The sequence below is a fragment of the Dasypus novemcinctus genome, chromosome 5 (genome assembly GCF_030445035.2).
Source record: "Dasypus novemcinctus isolate mDasNov1 chromosome 5, mDasNov1.1.hap2, whole genome shotgun sequence".
In the NCBI taxonomy this organism is placed as follows: domain Eukaryota; kingdom Metazoa; phylum Chordata; class Mammalia; order Cingulata; family Dasypodidae; genus Dasypus; species Dasypus novemcinctus.
This window is the reverse complement of record NC_080677.1, coordinates 130,966,140-130,982,180: the sequence shown is the minus strand read 5'-3', so window position 1 is coordinate 130,982,180 and position 16,041 is coordinate 130,966,140. Positions and strand designations below refer to the sequence as shown.

The following is a 16,041-nucleotide window of genomic DNA, read 5'->3' as shown; positions in this document are numbered from 1 at the left end:
CCCTGGGTTCCTGGGGGCAGGGGGGGCTCTGACCTGGACGCAGGCCAAGCGATGCTGGAAGGTGCCCTCGGGGCAGTGGCACCCCTCCTCGCAGCCGTCGGAGAAGCAGCCCACCTGCTGGGTGAGGTGGGCACAAGAGAAGGGGCACCCCTCGCCGGGCTGGCACTCCCGGAACAGCCGCCCAGCCGGGCAGCCTGCCTCTGTGGGCAACACGTGCATCAGAAGCCCACGTCTGCCCTGCCGCCCTCATTACCTCCTTCTGTGTGTCCCTCAGCCCCACCCCTGGCCGCTTTCCTCGTCACCGGTCACTGGATGCATAGAGGGGCTGGAGGGAGAACTCAAAAAGCCCCTTTGAGCCAGGAGTCAAAGTCCAGGATGGAGCTGAAACCTAAGACTAGAGTCGGAGGGCAAGCCCGGGGCTGGGTACTCGCCTTGGCAGACCTGGGTGTGGCATGTGCGGCTCTGGCGGGCAGGCCCTGGGCAGGGGGGACGGGCACAGCGCCGGGCGCGCAACTGCTCCCCTTCCCCGCACGAAACGCTGCAGTCTTCCCAGGGGCCCCAGGGGCCCCAGAGCCCTGGGCCGGGGCAGCTGGGCACCTCCTGGCACCGCAGGATGCCGGCCACGCAGGTGCTGGGGGCAAGTGGGTGTCAGAAGACGTCTGCCCTGGCGGCCTCACTGCGGGCCCAGCGGGCTCTCCCACCCCAGGGCCCCTCTTGGCTCACCAGTTGTCGCATGGCCCAGTCACCACCTCTCCGGGTTCCAGGCTCTCCCAGGAGCTGAGCCCAGACCCTGCTGACCGGCTCTGGTTCTCAGGGATCCCTGAGGGGCACAGGTGGGGGGTGGGCACTCCAGACAGCTCGGCCACATCCCCGCTGGCCCCTTCTCCCCATGGTGCCCCTTCATCCTGGACATGGGAGCTGGAGGCCTCCAACCTGGCCCAGCCTTTGGGATGTGGGGTAAACTGTGGGCCAGGGGGGCTCCCCAGGCAGACGGGCAGGGGGCCCTGGGCAAGGAAGGTGCTGGTATGTCGAGGGGGCAAGAGGGTTGAGGTGCTGACCCATGGCTCCAGGCTGGAATTGGCAACGGCACTGGGCTTGGGGCACACAACGCCCGTCCTGGAACAGCTGGCCGAGGGGACACGCACAGCTGGGCTGGCAGCCCGTGGGGCCTGGCTGGCACATGCTTCCGGGAGAGAGTTCCTGGCAGGAGCGGGGGCAGGACTCACCGCAGGGGAGCAGATCCTGGCCACCCCCACAGTCTAGGCGGGAGGGAAGCCGAGGGAGAGGTGAGAGGAGGCTCATCTGAGGCCGCCTTGGCTTCCCCGCGCACGCGCACGGAGGGCAACCCTTCCTACCGCGCCCACCAGCCTCCCGGACGTTCTACCTTGCCCCGGGTCTGCGCACTGAGCTAAGGGCTGCCCCTCAAAGACAGTGGGAGGCCTGCGTATATGTGGAGGTCAGAGGTCAGAGGTCGGAGTCAGCATCTCCCTGGATTTCCAAGGGTCCCTCCCCGACCTCTGCCGAAAGCCTTCACCTGTGCATCGCGTGGAGTTGTCCTGACAGGGGCGACTCTGCATGTGAGCCCCAGGGCAGGGCCTGCCTCCCTCAGGGGCGGGGGGCCAGCTACACATCCGGCTCCGATGGGACTGCCCCAGGCAGGCGTCACAGGCTGACCAAGGTCCCCAAGGGCTCCAGGCTCCGTCCACTGTGGCCGGAAGACCGAGCATCTGCTTAGGAGGGCCACGAAGTGCCAGGTCGCCGGGGGCCAGAGCAGATGTTTGGGGCCTGGGGGGGACATCACACCTGGGCAGGCAGCGGGGCTGGGGCAGGTCTCCCTCTGGTGCTGGGCCCCTGCCTGCCCTGCCTCCCCGGAGCAGGGGGCGCCCCCATGCCGAGGGGAGGGGCAGGCACAGGCCCTGGAGCGGGCCCTCCTCTGGCCCCTGCATGGCTGCGAACACGCTGTCCACTCGGACCATGGGCACCAGCCTCCAGGCACTGCAAAGGGAGAACAGGGGTGGGGTGGGGGTGGGGAACTGGGAGCCTGAGGCCTCCCTTTCCAGCCCCAGGGCCCCCTCTCTGGGCTCCGGGGCCCCTTCTCCTTGCCAGGGGACGTACCTGGGCAAGGCAGGTTGGTGCAATTCAGCTTCCCCTCCAGGCAGGTGCTGAGTGGTGGGTGGGAGTGCAGGAGGGAAGAGTCAGCTTAGCGCTGCCCCTTCACACGCTCCCCTCCTGCTCTCCCTTCTTCCCTCCCTGCACACCCCTCCATCCCCCCCTCCCCGCTGGGGCCTAGGGCCTGTGACCCTCTCCCTAGTCTCCAGCGCCTCCCTGTCCCTCCAGCCTCACAGAACCAGAGGCCACAGAGCCACGAGGCGGTTCACGGTTCACTCCCGTGCCCCTGCCATCCAGGGCCTGTGTGCCCCTGCCCTCACCACTGGCTGCAGCCGTCGGGCCCTAGTGCCTGGGCGCCTGGAGGGTGCCGTTCCCCTGTCAGCAGGTCCAGGCAGCCGCAGTGGCCCGGCTGCACACAGGTGGCCCCGTCGGCACTCAGCACCCGGCCTGGGGGGCAGTAACAGCCGGGCTGGCAGCGCCACGCACAGTGCTGGGGGGACAGAGGGGGTGAGCACTGGTCAGCCTTAAACACGGCCACTTGGCCAGAGCGGGGAGAGGGGGTGCCCTCGGGGGTCAGGGAGCCTCCCAGGACCGCTGGGAGGAACAGCAAAGTGGAAGGGGAGGTTAGGAGGGGGGTGGGGTGGGGTGGGGTGGGGAGGTAAGGGAAGGCGAGTGTATTGGAAGCACAGTTTACGCCCTGGAAAGCCAGGCCAGGGTTTCTGACTCGGCTTCCTGGGGAAGGAGCCAGGAAGGCGAGGGGCAGCCTGTGCGGAGAGTCCCCGCAGCCTCCCCAGCAGGGAAGGAATCTGGGGCTGGGTGTCCTCCGGATCTAAGTCCACAGCTCCCGGGGGCTGAGAGATGACGCTGGGCTCATGACCCGGGAGCCCAGAAAGCTGGCTGCGAGGGGCGGTTTGGAGAAGGAGCCGGCAGCTCTGGGGGAGGCTGTGAAGCGTGCGGTGCCTGAAGTGACTCTCGGCTAAGGCCCTGTCTTCTCCCTCCTCACCCTGACGGGAGCCTTCCTGACCTCCCATAGACAAGCCGCCCCTGCAAAGCCCCATCTTATGGTTCACAGCTCTCATTGTGGTGCAGAGTCTTTGATTCCTGTGTGTCTTCTTCACCAGAATGTATGCTGCCTGGGGACATATATGCTGTCTGGCTTTGCTCTCTTCAGTGTCCACAGTGCCTGAAGGTGCTCAGGAAATGTGTTGAAAATAATTACACACACAGAGAGCTCCTGTACCAAAATGTTGATGGTGTGTAAGGTGATTCTTCTCCTTCCTGTGTATTTGTGCTGTTTTTGTAATACAGTTTAATTTGAACAGCGTTCGCTGAAATGAAGACAAGAGCGGCTGGGCTAGGCCGACTCCTGCCATGCCAGACCATCTTTCTGGAAAAAGAGTGGGCACGCCTGATGTGCACTCATGGAAACCTGAAACCCCCTCCCTGCCAGCGTGGGGCTGCACAGCGCCAGCCAAGAAGAGACCGTGGGCCCAGAGTCTCAGCCTGCCCGGGGGCGGGGGGGGGGGGTGCTCAGTGATCCCTGCAAAGAGACCCTCTGGGCTCAGGGGCCCGGTGGGCGTGCCAGCAGGCCCAGACTCACCACAAGGTCGTCACAGGAGCGAGGACACGGTGGGCCGCAGGGGCTGAACTCGGCACCTTCAATGGTCGTGCAGTTGGTCACTGGGGGAGGGACAGGGCAGCTTGAGAGCTGTGTGGGGTCACCCAGCCTGGCCTGCCTCCCCTTACACCTCCCTCCAGCTGCCTGCCCCCTGCCCCGTCCCTGGCAGGTACCTGGGCACGGCACGGCCTGGCAGGCTTCCCCCTGGGCCTGAGGCCCCTCGCAGTAATCTCCCAGGCCCTGGGGTACTGGCCGGTCACAGGCTCGGGTCCGGCTCCTCAGGCCTCCCCCACAGGTCCGGCTGCAGCTCGCCCAGGGGCCCCAAGGACCCCAGCCCCCTGCTCCTGGGGGACGGCACAGGAAGGAGTTAGAGAGGCTCGGCTGGGGCATGGCAGCAGGCATCCAGAGGGCAGTGTCCTGGGCGCCACGCAGGACGCAGCCAGGGGGGCGGCGGGTACTCACGATCACAGTCCGGCAGCAGACAGGGCTCTTCCTCGGCCTCGGGGCCCGGGCAGAGGGGCGCGGGCGTGGTTGGCGGCGGGAGGGGTGCCGGGCTGGAGGGCGCCTCACTGGGTGGGGCCATGCTGGGGGGGCTGGGGCAGAAGCGGTGCCGGTGCCGGTGGGCAGGGCCACAGGAGGCCGAGCACTCACTCCATGGGGTCCAGGGTGACCACACGGGCTGGCCTGGGGTGATGCACAGGAGAGAGGGGGCGGGAGAGAAGCTGCAGGGGAGCGGGATGGACAAGGGGGGCCGGCCTTTCCCTGCCCCCGTCCTCCACCCCTCCCTAAGGCTCTCCTTCCCCAGCTGCCAGCCCTGCCCCACGGGTGGGTGTGAAGGTCAAAAGTGGGGTCCCCTCGTCACACCCTCCTCACAAGGCCAGGAGGTACAGTTGGTGATGAGCCCAGAGATACAGGAGCTGCAAGAGCAGAAAGCAGAGAGTGGAGTGGGGTGAGAGAGGAGAGAGGAAGGTGGGATGGGGTGCATGGAGGGGTGAAGGCAGGTTCAACGCCAGAGCGCTGGCAGCCCGGCCTGCCGGGCAGGGGGGTCTGTGGCAGCCTGGAGGCCAGCATCCCCTGCTGGTCAGGGGCTCAGAGCAGGGGCGAGGTCTCACCAGTTCTCACACCGACGGAGCACAGCACCGCCTGGGGGATAGAGGCGCCCCCCGTGGGCACAGGGGCAGTCCTGGGTGGGCACGCACACGTTGTTCTGGAAGCAAAATCCCCGGTGTCATCTTCCGGCTTCCCAGTGGCCTGGCCGTTTCCCTCCCCATTCAGAGCTCAGCACCCCACTTCCTCTGCAACCCCCTTCCAAACGCCATCCTTGCTTCTTCCCCAGACCCCCCCACTCTTCCCACTCCCCTCAGCTACAGGGGTCTTGGGGGAGGATGTGGACCCCTCAATTCTGATTGTAAAAGATGATTTTCCTTTGCAGGAAACATGACTAAACTGTCAAATGCCTATGAAATCAGCTATGGAAATTGCAAAATGTGCAATTTATACTGCAACAGTGTAAAAAAAAATCACACTTTCATCAAGAAAATAAAAAACAGAAAAACAACTATGTGCACAGGGAGAGTCTGAACAGAAGTCACTAGTATCTCAAATGTAAAAGAAACCACCACCCACTAGCATGATTAAAAGTCAGTATGAAAGGGTTCATTTTATGTGATGAGAATTTTACCTCGATGAAAAAAAGCCAGTGTCTTGAAATGTAAGTGCCAGGCACTGGGTAAGCACTTTTCATACATCATCTTATTGACTCAAGTTTTACAAATGAAGAAACTGAGGCACGAGAATACTTTGCCCAAGGTCACAGAGCTAATTGTGGAAGAGTCTGACTTGAACGTGGACTCAACGGGAACCTGTTCTCTCTCTTTTTTTTTTTAAGATTTATTTTTTATTTCTCACCTCCCCCCCAGTTGTCTGCTTTCTATGTCCACCCACTGTGTGTTCTTCTGTGACCGCTTCTATCCTTATCAGCAGCACCGGGAATCTGCGTTTCCCTTTGTTGTATCATCTTGTTGTGTCAGCTCTGTGTGTGTGTGGCGCCATTCCTGGGCAGGCTGCACTTTCTTTCGCGCTGGGCGGCTCTCCTTACGGGGCGCACTCCTTGCTCGTGGGGCTCCCCTACGCAGGGGACACCCCTGCGTGGCAGGGCACTCCTTGCGCGCATCAGCACTGCGCATGGGCCAGCTCCACACGGGTCAAGGAGGCCTGGGGTTTGAACCGTGGACCTCCCATGTGGTAGGCGGACGCCCTAACCACTGGGCCAAGTCTGATTCCCTAGAACCTGTTCTCTTAACCACAACATCAAGTCCAGGCTGGACAGGAGCTCCTCCCCGCCATTCTGCAAACCGTGTTCACACTCCACCATGCCTGCTGGCATCTTCCAACCTTCGTTCCCACCGCCCTCCACTCTCCAAACCCTCCAATCTCTGGCATTTGCATCAAGAACCACCTCCTGTGGGAAGCCCCCAGGGCTGACCCCCACTCATGAGAGAGGGGAAAGAAGGCAATGAGCACACGCTAGAGAAGGCTGCGTGGCAGAATGAGATGCACTACAACGCACAAAGCTGACTCTGTGTATCGATGGGTCTAGCTTCATTCTAGGGGTTCTTGGTCTGGTTTTCCCAGACGGGAAGCTTCTGGTGGACAGAGCCTGTTTAACCCCTCAGTGTAGCCCAGCCCAGGACTGAGCAGATAGTAGATGTTCAATAAAAACTGGTGATTACATAAGAAGACAGACAGCTTGAGCACGCATGGATCATACAGAACTTTTAGACCCTTTGCCCAGTTCACCAATGAGAACATGGAGGCCCAAGAAGAGATGAAACTACCCCAAAGTTGCCCAGGTCGTTCCTGCATAGCTCAGAGAAGTACTCAGAGTTCAGTGCTCTCTGCTCAACTCTGCAGGGCCTCCAGTCTCCAGCCCCATAGCCTTGGCTCTGCCTTGGCACAGGCCCTACCCGTCCTTTTCCTGCCACTCCAGGGCTCCCAGCAGGGAGGACACTCACCAGCAAGAGTGTCCCAGACGGGCAGTAGCAGCCGGGGTGGCAGGTCTGGTTAGTCCCTCCTGGGGCACTGAGCTCTGTGCAGGAGGCTGGGCCCTGCGCACAATCCAGCCACTGCTTGCCCCTGGGACACACACCAGGCGCTGGCCCTGGGGACACAGAAATTAACAGGCCAGCCAAGGGCAGCCAACGCTTCCCTGGCCTCCCAACCTGGGAGATGCCTCAGCTCTGGTGTGGCGGCGGGTGTCACGGTGGCTGCACAAGAGCCCAGGGAGAGGGGTGCTGGGGGGTGGGTGTGACACGTGAGGCCAGGGGAGGGGGCTGTGGGTCCCAGGCGGGGTGGGGATGAGAAGGAGGGCTGGGGCGCTGTGGAAAGTGGGCTCCCAGGGCTGCCCTCACCTGCACAGGGCTGCAGGCCACAGGTGGAGAAATCAGTCTGGCTGTGCAGGCCCCCACCTCGGGTGCGATTCCGGTAGCCACCACCGCAGGGCACGGAGCAGGGGGACCAGGGGCCCCACTCCCCACCAGGACCTGGGGATGGCACCCAGGTCACAGCAGGGCCCCGCCTCTCCTCCCACCCAAACATCCGGGTCACCTCTACCCCTGACACATCCCTCTCCTTGCCCCCAGGATACCTCACTCCTTCTCAGGAGGTCACAGGGCGGGACACGGAGGATTGTGGGGTGGGGCTACTCTAGGGAAAACCTCTTTGGGGACAATGAACTCTCTTCGGGGACAATGGCCCCCTTGCGACCATTTCTTAGTAGACCTCTTAGGGAAGTCCCCTGCATCTCTCGAGGGGGGGGGTGATGGGAGTATTCTCTTCTCTGGGGAAGGTTTTTACAGGAGGTCTCAGGACCTCAGCTTCCGCTCTCACCTTGACATGGCCGCAGGCTGCAGAAGTCAGCCTCCATGTTGGGGCCCTGGCATTCAGCCCCGCCAAAGGCAGCTGGGGGCGCAGTGCCTGCCCGGAAGCGCCGCCGAATGCCCACGTTGCAGCTGCGGCTGCAGGGACTCCATGGGGTCCAGGGACTCCAGCCACAGGCCACTGCCAGGGCCGGGGAGCGGGGAGAGCAAGTATTGTAAATCCTGCTCCGGGCCCACTCATTCCCCAGGGGACACCACCACCAACACATCCTGGACTTCAGCTCGGAAGGTACCAGCATCCCCTATGGCCCCTGGGGCCCCACCACTGCCCCCAATTCCTGAAGGCCCCGAGCACAGGGGTACCTGGGCAGGGCTGGGAGGTGCACTCCATCTCACCCGACACGCAGGTGCTGCAGAGAGAGGGGGCCCAGTGAGGCTGGCGTAGAGCACGGCGGCCACAAGCCACCTCGCCCCTGGAGCACTCTGCACCTGCCCCTCAGTGCGAAGTGGGCCAAGGGGGTCGGCAAGTGCCCCGCCCCACCCGAGGCTCAGATGTGGCCGGGGCCTCTCACCCAGGCCCCTTTGTCCCCGCATCAGTGGGCTCCCATGATGCCCCAACACTCTGCTGTCCCTTTACCCCAGTTTTACCAAGGAATCCCTTTTACAGTTTTTATTCCACTAGTGTTTATACAACATTGTTTGGAGGTGACTCTTCAGGACAGAGTAGTGTCAATTTAATAGGGGAGGGCAACTGGGTACTTTAATCCAATAAGTGCTTTAAAGATTATTTGTCAAATTCACGGAGGCTCCAGAAAAAGAATCGAAGAGAGAAAAGCCAAAAGAGAAGGGAAAGAGGGAGAATGAACAAAGACGAGGCTGGAGAGGGAAGCCAGGAAGAGAAAAGAAAGAGGATAAAAGGAGCCTGAAGGGGTTAGCGCGCCCTCTGCCGGCTACGCCCGGTTTCAGTTTTGAGAAATGGGCGCTTGAAGGTTTCTGAGCAGAATTCAAGCAGATCTCAGGCAGGGAAATATATTTTGGAAAAAGAAAGAAAGAAAAATGGGAAGAGAGATTAGAAGCTCCTTTCCAGTCTCTAGTTCCATCGTAAAACACTTTGCCTATCTAGACTCACGCTTTCCCTAAGTCAAATGGGGATAATAATTCCCGTATGTGCTGCCCACCCTTCCAGAGAAGACAGTCCTTCGTGGCTTTGACATGTTTAGGGAGTGGAGGCATGGTGAGCCCTCCCAGGCCAGGGTGTGTGTGTGTGTGTGTGCGCACGCGCGCGCATGTGTGTGTGTGTGTGTGTGTGTGTAGTCTAGCGAAGGACACCATGCTTGCCCACCCCTCCAGCCACCAAGCCCCTCCCCTAGGACCCACCCTCAGTCCCCACGCCTACCAGTTGTTGCAGGAGTCCAGTGGAACCACTGTTCCTGGTGAGTAGAGCTGCCCCCGCAGCTGGCAGGGGCACTGGCTGAGGGGCAGGCAGCTGGTGTTGTGCAGGAAGAGGCCAGGGGGGCAGGCACAGCCAGGAGCACACACACCCATGCACTGCACCCCAGCGTCCCGTGCCAGGCACAGCTGAGAGCATGGACCCCCGTCCTGGAGGCACTGCTCAGCCGAGCGGAACACCATGGCTCCTGGGCACTGGGCTGGACAAGGAGAAAGAGCGGGGCTCAGCACGGGCAGAAGGCAGGAGAGGGAGACGGTGTGTATGGGGGGGAGGGCAGAGGAGAACCTGCAGGTGCCCTGCAGCCCGTTTGGCTGTACTGAGGAGACTTAGGAAACCCCTCTCGCCACCCCACCCCCCCCCCGCCCCTTGCAGCATGCTCTGGAGTCTGCACTGACAGCCTGATTCTCCTACAAATGTTCCTGAGGGCAGAAGAGGAGGGCAGGAGTCCCTGGCCAGCAGGAACGCTTGCAGGAGGGTGAGTGAGGATGGGGGCCAGGGGCTTCCACGTGCTGGTTCTGCTTCTCTGCCATTTTGCCCCAAGTGGGTTCTGCCCAAGGGCAAGTGTGACCCCCTCAGAAGAGCCTGCCCTCTGCCCTGGGCCTGGGAAGGAGATCTGCTCCCAGGGAGGAGCAGGGAGCAGAGCTGGGCTACAGCCCAGTGGGGGGAGAGGGCAGAGCTCAAGAGGCACCGGAGGAGGGCACCCAATCTCCTGCCTTGAAGCCAGATGCCAGTGATGGGTGAAGGTGAGGGTGGGGCAGAGGCGAGGGGTCCCAATTGGGTGGGGGTGTCAAAATCCACAGCAGGCTGGCCTGAACAAGGCCTGGAGAAAGGGGAGGGGGGTTAGCACCTGTGCAGGGCTGCGTGCCGCAGTCCCTCGTCTGGCTGTGGGGCCCCTGGCACTCGGGGTCCCCAGGGGTTGAGGCAGAGCAGTTGCGCCCACGTGTCTGGATGCCTCCATCGCAGGGGGCTGAGCAAGCAGACCAGGGTGCCCACAGGCCCCAGGCACTTGGCACTGTCAGGGAGCACAGAGGATGGGATGTGGGGGTCGGCTGTCAGCACTCCCCCAGATCTCTAGGACTGTCCCCGACTCTCCTCCAGGCCAGGCCCCCCCATCATCCTGTGCTGGGCTTCCTGGGAGGATGGGAGCCCAAGGACAGTGGCCGACCCTTTGCCCCCCATGCCTAGGACTGCAGTTGCCCACACCTCCCCGGTGTGAGAAGTGTCCATGGCCCCGCCCAGTGCCACCCTGGGGACAGACAGGAGCAAACCTGGGCACACAGGGGGGCTGCAGGGCTCCTTCTGGGTGGCCTCTCCCGGGCAGGATGTGTCCCCGGGGCCGGGGCAGAGCCGGGAACGACTGCGCCAGCCAGGGCCACCGCCGAGAGCAAGGCAGCTCTGGGAGCAGGGGGTCCAGGGCGTCCAGGGTGCCCAGCCCAGCACATCTGGACGGAGGAAGGGGACAGGCCTGTTGCCCAGGGCCCTGGCAGAGCTGGGCTGGGGGCTGGGGACCCAGACTCAGGAGAACATCAAGAGACGTGGGGTCGGGTGGGACGCCAGGGGGCCAGGGAAGGGCGAGTGAGGACAGGGTGCGGCCTCCGCTCCTCCCTCACACGCTGAGACGCCTCCCCGCGCTCTTCGGGAGCCGCATCTCACTGCTCAGAGCAGAGCCACCCACGGACCTGGTCCCCGGCTCCACTCCCACACTGCCATCCGTGGGTCCTCGACGTGTTCTCCACCCCATCCTCATGCTTCCCCCAGAGGGGCTCCTCCAGGCCCTTCTAAAAGGCCTCCTTCAGGCTCCGGCACTGGAAACCTGAGTCGGTCCAGCCACCCTCCAACAGCCCTCCTTCCCTGCCCACTGCCTGGCCCCACCCCCGGCCCCCGCGCCCACGCCCGTGCCTGCCCCCTCCTCCACCCCGTCCACCTGCGCCCACAGGGCCGGCCTGCTCTGCAGAGACTGGCCTCTGTGCTGCCGACTGCCCCCCGCCGACTCCAGCGCCCCCCTGCGGTACCCCCGCCAGCCTGCTCATGCTCCTGGGCTCTGTGGTGTGGGAGGAGGAGGTGCCTTGGCACGGCCTCTGCCTTCTCCCCCGCCGAGGCCCGGTCTATAAAGGCTAGTTCAAGGCCACTGGTCCGGAGGGAGCAGCTGGGCTCCGCTTCTTCTTCCTCGAGCACAGGTTTGAGGGGAGGGTGGAAGGCACAGGGGAAGAGTGGACAGGCCGGTGACCTTACCTGTCCCACACTCCGTGTGGCAGGCCTGCACCTCCTGTCTGTCTCCTTCACACGGCGCACCCCCAGATGTGGCCGGAGGGTTGGAGGGGGACCTGGGGAGACAGGCAGCCTTGGACACCTGCTCTCCTCTCTCCCGGCCCTGGCACCTGCCTTCGCCGTCCTTCATCCTCCGAGCACCACCCCATGCACCTCAGGCCCCAGCGCCTCCCTCCACCATCTGGCCCCCCTGCCCCAGGGGCTTCTGCTCCCACTAAGCCCCACCCAGAGCTCCCCCGGGCCCCAGCTGCTTCCTCCCAATTTCTCATCCTTCTCCCTCTGCCACACTCCCCTTCCGTCTCCCGTCTTGTTTTCGCCCTCCCTCCCTGGCTCCCTCTTGCACCTGAACCTGGCCCTCACTCCAGAGCCACAGGAACGGTCGCAGGGACCCCAGGAGGTCCAGGCCGACCAGCCACAGGGCACAGCGCATCCCCCTAATTCACAATGCAGAGTCCCCTCCTCACAGATGCTGCAGGGGAGGGAGAGAGTCAGTGCTGGGGGAGGCTCCAGGTCACGGCCCCCCCTTACTCCAGAGCACACACACCCTCACCATCGGCTGCAGTTGTCCAGGAGGAAGGACACGCCGGGGCGCTTTAGCTCTTCGCCCACGAGGCAGGGGCACTGGGAGAGGGGCAGGCAGCCAGCGTCATGGAGGAGGAGGCCAGGGGGACAGCGGCATCCTGGGGGTGGGGGTGGGGAGGATGGCACTGAACCCCAAGTGAAGAAGGGGGACAGTTGGAAGGGGAGGCTGGAGACAGGGCTGGGGACCTGGGGGGGTGGGGGTGCTCATCTGTCATCCCAGGCCCCCCTCGAGGTCCCTGTCCCTGGCACCCTGGCTTGCTAGGTCTGCCTCACCCTCCAGACAGTGCCCACTGCAGCTTCCATTGGCCTCAGGATCCAGGCAGGAGGGTGGGCATGGGGGCACCAATCCCTGCTGGCACAGCTCGGCACTCACATGCACTCGGCCCGGCCCGCAGTCTGGGGGGAGGTGGGTACCAGCTGGGGTGGGCAGCAGGAGGCCTGGAGACCCGCCTCCAGCACCTCGCCGCCAGAGGGCTTCATCTTGGGTTCCGTGCTGCCCCCAACCCATCTCCCCAGGCCCTGTACCTGTGCCTCCTCCACAGGGCTGCAAGCCGCAGGGCTCCCTCTCTTGGGAGGTGCCAGGACAGGGGGTCCCACCGTTCTTGGGTGGGGGGTCCACACAGCTCCGCCGGCGACTCCGGTGGCCGCCCCCACAGGAGACCGTGCAGGGCGCCCAGGCCTCCCACACAGCCCACGCCCCAGCCACTGTGGGGAAAGGGAAACGGCGATGGGCTAGCTGGAGACCCAGGAGACGCACCTGTCCTAAAGTAAGGCGGGGTGGGCGGAGCCTGCAGCCCTCAGCCTGAGCAAGCGCTTCAGGAAACGCTGCTGCTTCCTCTTCTCCCCCAGGAACCCCCCAGAGGTGGTGAGAACTTGGAGAAAGACCCCTTGGTACATCCCAGGATAAAAGGTTTTGGTCCAAGAGAAAGGACTGGGGGCCGTGGGACTCCTGGATCAGTGCGCCCCCTGGTGGACCTTGCTACTGGTGACAACGACTAGAATTAGGGGTAAAGGGGGCCAGACGTGGGGACTGAGTGGCCTGTGTAGGAAACCCCTGTGAGACGCACAGAGGCAGGAATGGGGGACTACTCCCCCGGATTCACAGAACAAAAGGGATACGAGGCCTTCAGTGTGGAGCCCAGAGACAAGCCGCTCCGCCAGTAAACATTTGATGTAGTTTCAATCACATCATCTCATTTAACACTCATGAGTGTCCTCCGAGGTGGGAATTACCATTATTCCTTCTTTACACACAGGGAACCTGAGATTCAAACCAGTTATGGATGCGTCCGGGCCCCCCCGGCAGGAAAAGAGGGGCAGGGCCAGCAATGCCGGTTTCCTGATAAGCCCTTTGCTGGCAGGAGGCTGTGACATCAGATGAGGCCCTTCCTCTTAGGGTCCCAGGAAGGGAGTCTACACTTTGGGGTCCCCAAAGAAGAGCAGAGGGAGATAGAGGACGGGAACTATCCCAGGTTTTCCACCCAAGGAGGCTTCAGGCCCCAGTTTCCTCTGGGAGCAAAGTCTTCCCTGAGAAGAGGCTGGGGGCCGGGTTACCTGGGCAGGCCCGCACGAAGCAGGGCTGGCTGCGGACATGGGCGGGCGGGCAGCTGCCCCCGGGCAGGGGAGGCCGCAGCAGCTCCTGGCGCTGGAAGGCGAGGCCCAGCCCACAGCTGCGGCTGCAGCTGCTCCAGCCAGACCAGGGAGCCAGCACGCAGTCCACTGCAGGGGGACGGGAGGGGACGGGGTCGGGGCTCAGAGGGAGACCCAGGCGGAAGCAGGGGCCCCGGGGTGCCCCGTCCCGGCGCCTACCACAGCCGCGCTCGTCGGAGCCATCCTGGCAGTCGGGCCGCCCATCGCAGCGGCGCCCGGCGGGAAGGCACTCCCCGCTGCCGCAGCTCAGCTGTCTTGGGGAGCAGATGGTGCGTGAGGCTGGCCGCCCAGGCAGGGCCGTCGTGGGCACCGTGAAGCGCACGGGGCTCGCTGCCCGGGAGGCAAGGGAGAGAAGGGACCCACTTACGTTACTGCTGGCTGGATGACAAACCCAGCCCCTCTGACCTCGGGCCAAGAGTGGAGCTGCGCTTGCTGACCGGAGGCCCTGGCGTCCCCTCAGCACGCCTCCAGCGGCTGTGCCCAGGGCAGGCGTCCCTCCACTTACATGCGTGTGAGATCGTGGGTTCTTTTGGCCTACACGGTCTCCCACACAACCTTCCTACGTGTCAGAGGTCTGAGCCAGAGCTTCTAGAAGAGCAGTTCGGAAGAGCAGTCCATCCCATCTGGTACCCTCTTCCCAAATGGGACTCCCTCCTTTGACTAGCTGCCTCTTGATTTCTCTTCTCCTGATTGGAAGACTTCATGACATGGCCTTTAAACACAGGGCTCTACTTTGGACGGATGGAAGGACAGGTGGATGGGTGGATGATGGATGATGGATGGGTGGATGGATGAGTAGGTGGGTCTCCCAAGTTTTATAAAACAGGCTGGGACCCAAGGCCTTTCCCATTCCCTACTGTCCTTTACCATCCCCTACCACCCCTCACACACACACTCCTGGCTGTTTTTACTGCCTCAGTTTCTCTTTACTCCCTGCTGCCCCAAGCCTCTCCAGGCTGTTATGGATTGAGTCATGTCCCCACAGATAGGTCCTGTGGGTGTGAACTCATCTCTAAACAGCATGTTCAAAGACCCTATTTAAGGCGAAGCCAAGTCAGGTTGGGCCTTAATTAGCAGGACTGGAGACCAGATAAGCAGAGGAAATTGGACACAGAAAAGAAAACAGATGGCCATGTGACCGGCGCAGGGACGCAGGGATTGCCGGCAAGCTACAGGCTTGGGAGAAGGCACAAGCCTGCTGACACCTCGATTCTGGACTCGTCGCCTCCAGAACTGAGAGAGCAGAAACTCCTCTTGTTTCAGCCAACCGGTTTGAGGTACCTGCTACAGCTCTGGCAGACAAGACGTAGGCCCTTCCTGTAAGAGCTAGAAACGGGAGCAGAGACGTCCCCAAACCCGAAGCCCTCTTGCCATCACCACTGATAGGAGGCAAGACCCCGCAGTCACTGGATACTGCGGGGCCCCTTCTAGGGTCGCCTGCTCACCACAGTGCCACTCATCAGGGCCATCCGGACAGCCCTCCTGCCGGTCACACAGCTGCTCCTGCTCCCCGCAGCCCAGCACCTCACAGGGCGCCTGGCCTGGCTGCACGGCGCCGGTGGGAAGGGCCCCGGGGACGCGCTGGCCTTGGGCACCACACAGCCAGCTGACCCAGGCAGGCGGCCTGCTCACTTCCTTCTCTCCCTCAATCTCTCCTCCCGGCCATCCCCAACCTCGCCTCCTCCTGACATCTGATGTCCTCTGACTTCCTTCCTCTCTTGGGATAAAGGAGAAATAATGAACTGCAATTGCAGACTTGAGGCCTGGGCCTGGACCTATCAATAATTTGACCTTGAGCCAAGCAACTAAACTCCCAGGCCCTCTGTCCCTCGTCTGCAAAGAGAATGGGTACTATCCCCTCACAGGGTAGTCATCAGGATTGAACAGGCTTTGCAGATACAAGGCCACAAAATCTTACCCTCAGGGGCCACCCAAGTCATGGAGTGCAGGGGGAGCATGGTCACAGCTGCCATTCCTGGTCGCAGGGTCTTGGCCCCAGGCTGGGAGGTGGGGGAGGTGGTCACCATTGGCACAGACGCCCCAGAACTTGGGCGAGGATTGGAGGCTGGGGCAGGACTTACTGGCCCCCTCCCTATGGGAAGAGGAGTCAGAGGGTGAGGCCCACCTGGGAGGCCTCTCCTGCCTTCCATGATGGAGGCTGATAAAGGCCCTGGAGATGACAGATGATACCCCAGGCTTCCGGATGGTGCAGGGTAAAGCCAGATACCCAAGACTGCACCCCACCTTCCGACGGGGCTTCAGATCAAAAAGGAAATGGGGCTCAGTAGTCCATGGAATACAAAGGGGGTTTTAGTTGAAAGTAGAAGAAAAGTTTAGATTTGATCTATTCTCCAGAAGATAATATGGCAGCTTTCAAGTTCATACGTACTATTAACAGAAGGTATTTAGTAAGGAAGAGAATAGAGGTTATTTAAACACAGCAGGAGAAGGAGCAAACACGACCAAAGACTCAGGAGGAGCCCATT

The 16,041-nt window shown here is 62.4% G+C and overlaps 1 protein-coding gene across 1 annotated transcript in view; it reads right to left on the bottom strand.

The window, feature by feature from the left end:
- Positions 1–16,041, bottom strand: part of SSPO (SCO-spondin) — a 55,987-nt gene that overhangs the window by 15,774 nt on the left and 24,172 nt on the right. Inside the window, 32 exon segments of the mRNA XM_071215526.1 lie at positions 34–200; positions 432–631; positions 724–820; positions 1,059–1,259; positions 1,535–1,705; positions 1,804–1,995; positions 2,116–2,162; positions 2,430–2,599; positions 3,710–3,789; positions 3,901–4,071; positions 4,190–4,411; positions 4,592–4,644; positions 4,840–4,934; positions 6,742–6,887; positions 7,138–7,269; positions 7,616–7,786; positions 7,969–8,015; positions 9,002–9,254; positions 9,903–10,067; positions 10,324–10,497; positions 11,288–11,379; positions 11,667–11,792; positions 11,874–12,003; positions 12,179–12,301; positions 12,431–12,610; positions 13,460–13,624; positions 13,715–13,892; positions 13,894–13,926; positions 14,449–14,456; positions 15,001–15,102; positions 15,105–15,136; positions 15,464–15,647. Coding sequence (XP_071071627.1) covers positions 34–200; positions 432–631; positions 724–820; positions 1,059–1,259; positions 1,535–1,705; positions 1,804–1,995; positions 2,116–2,162; positions 2,430–2,599; positions 3,710–3,789; positions 3,901–4,071; positions 4,190–4,411; positions 4,592–4,644; positions 4,840–4,934; positions 6,742–6,887; positions 7,138–7,269; positions 7,616–7,786; positions 7,969–8,015; positions 9,002–9,254; positions 9,903–10,067; positions 10,324–10,497; positions 11,288–11,379; positions 11,667–11,792; positions 11,874–12,003; positions 12,179–12,301; positions 12,431–12,610; positions 13,460–13,624; positions 13,715–13,892; positions 13,894–13,926; positions 14,449–14,456; positions 15,001–15,102; positions 15,105–15,136; positions 15,464–15,647 — 4,307 coding nt within the window.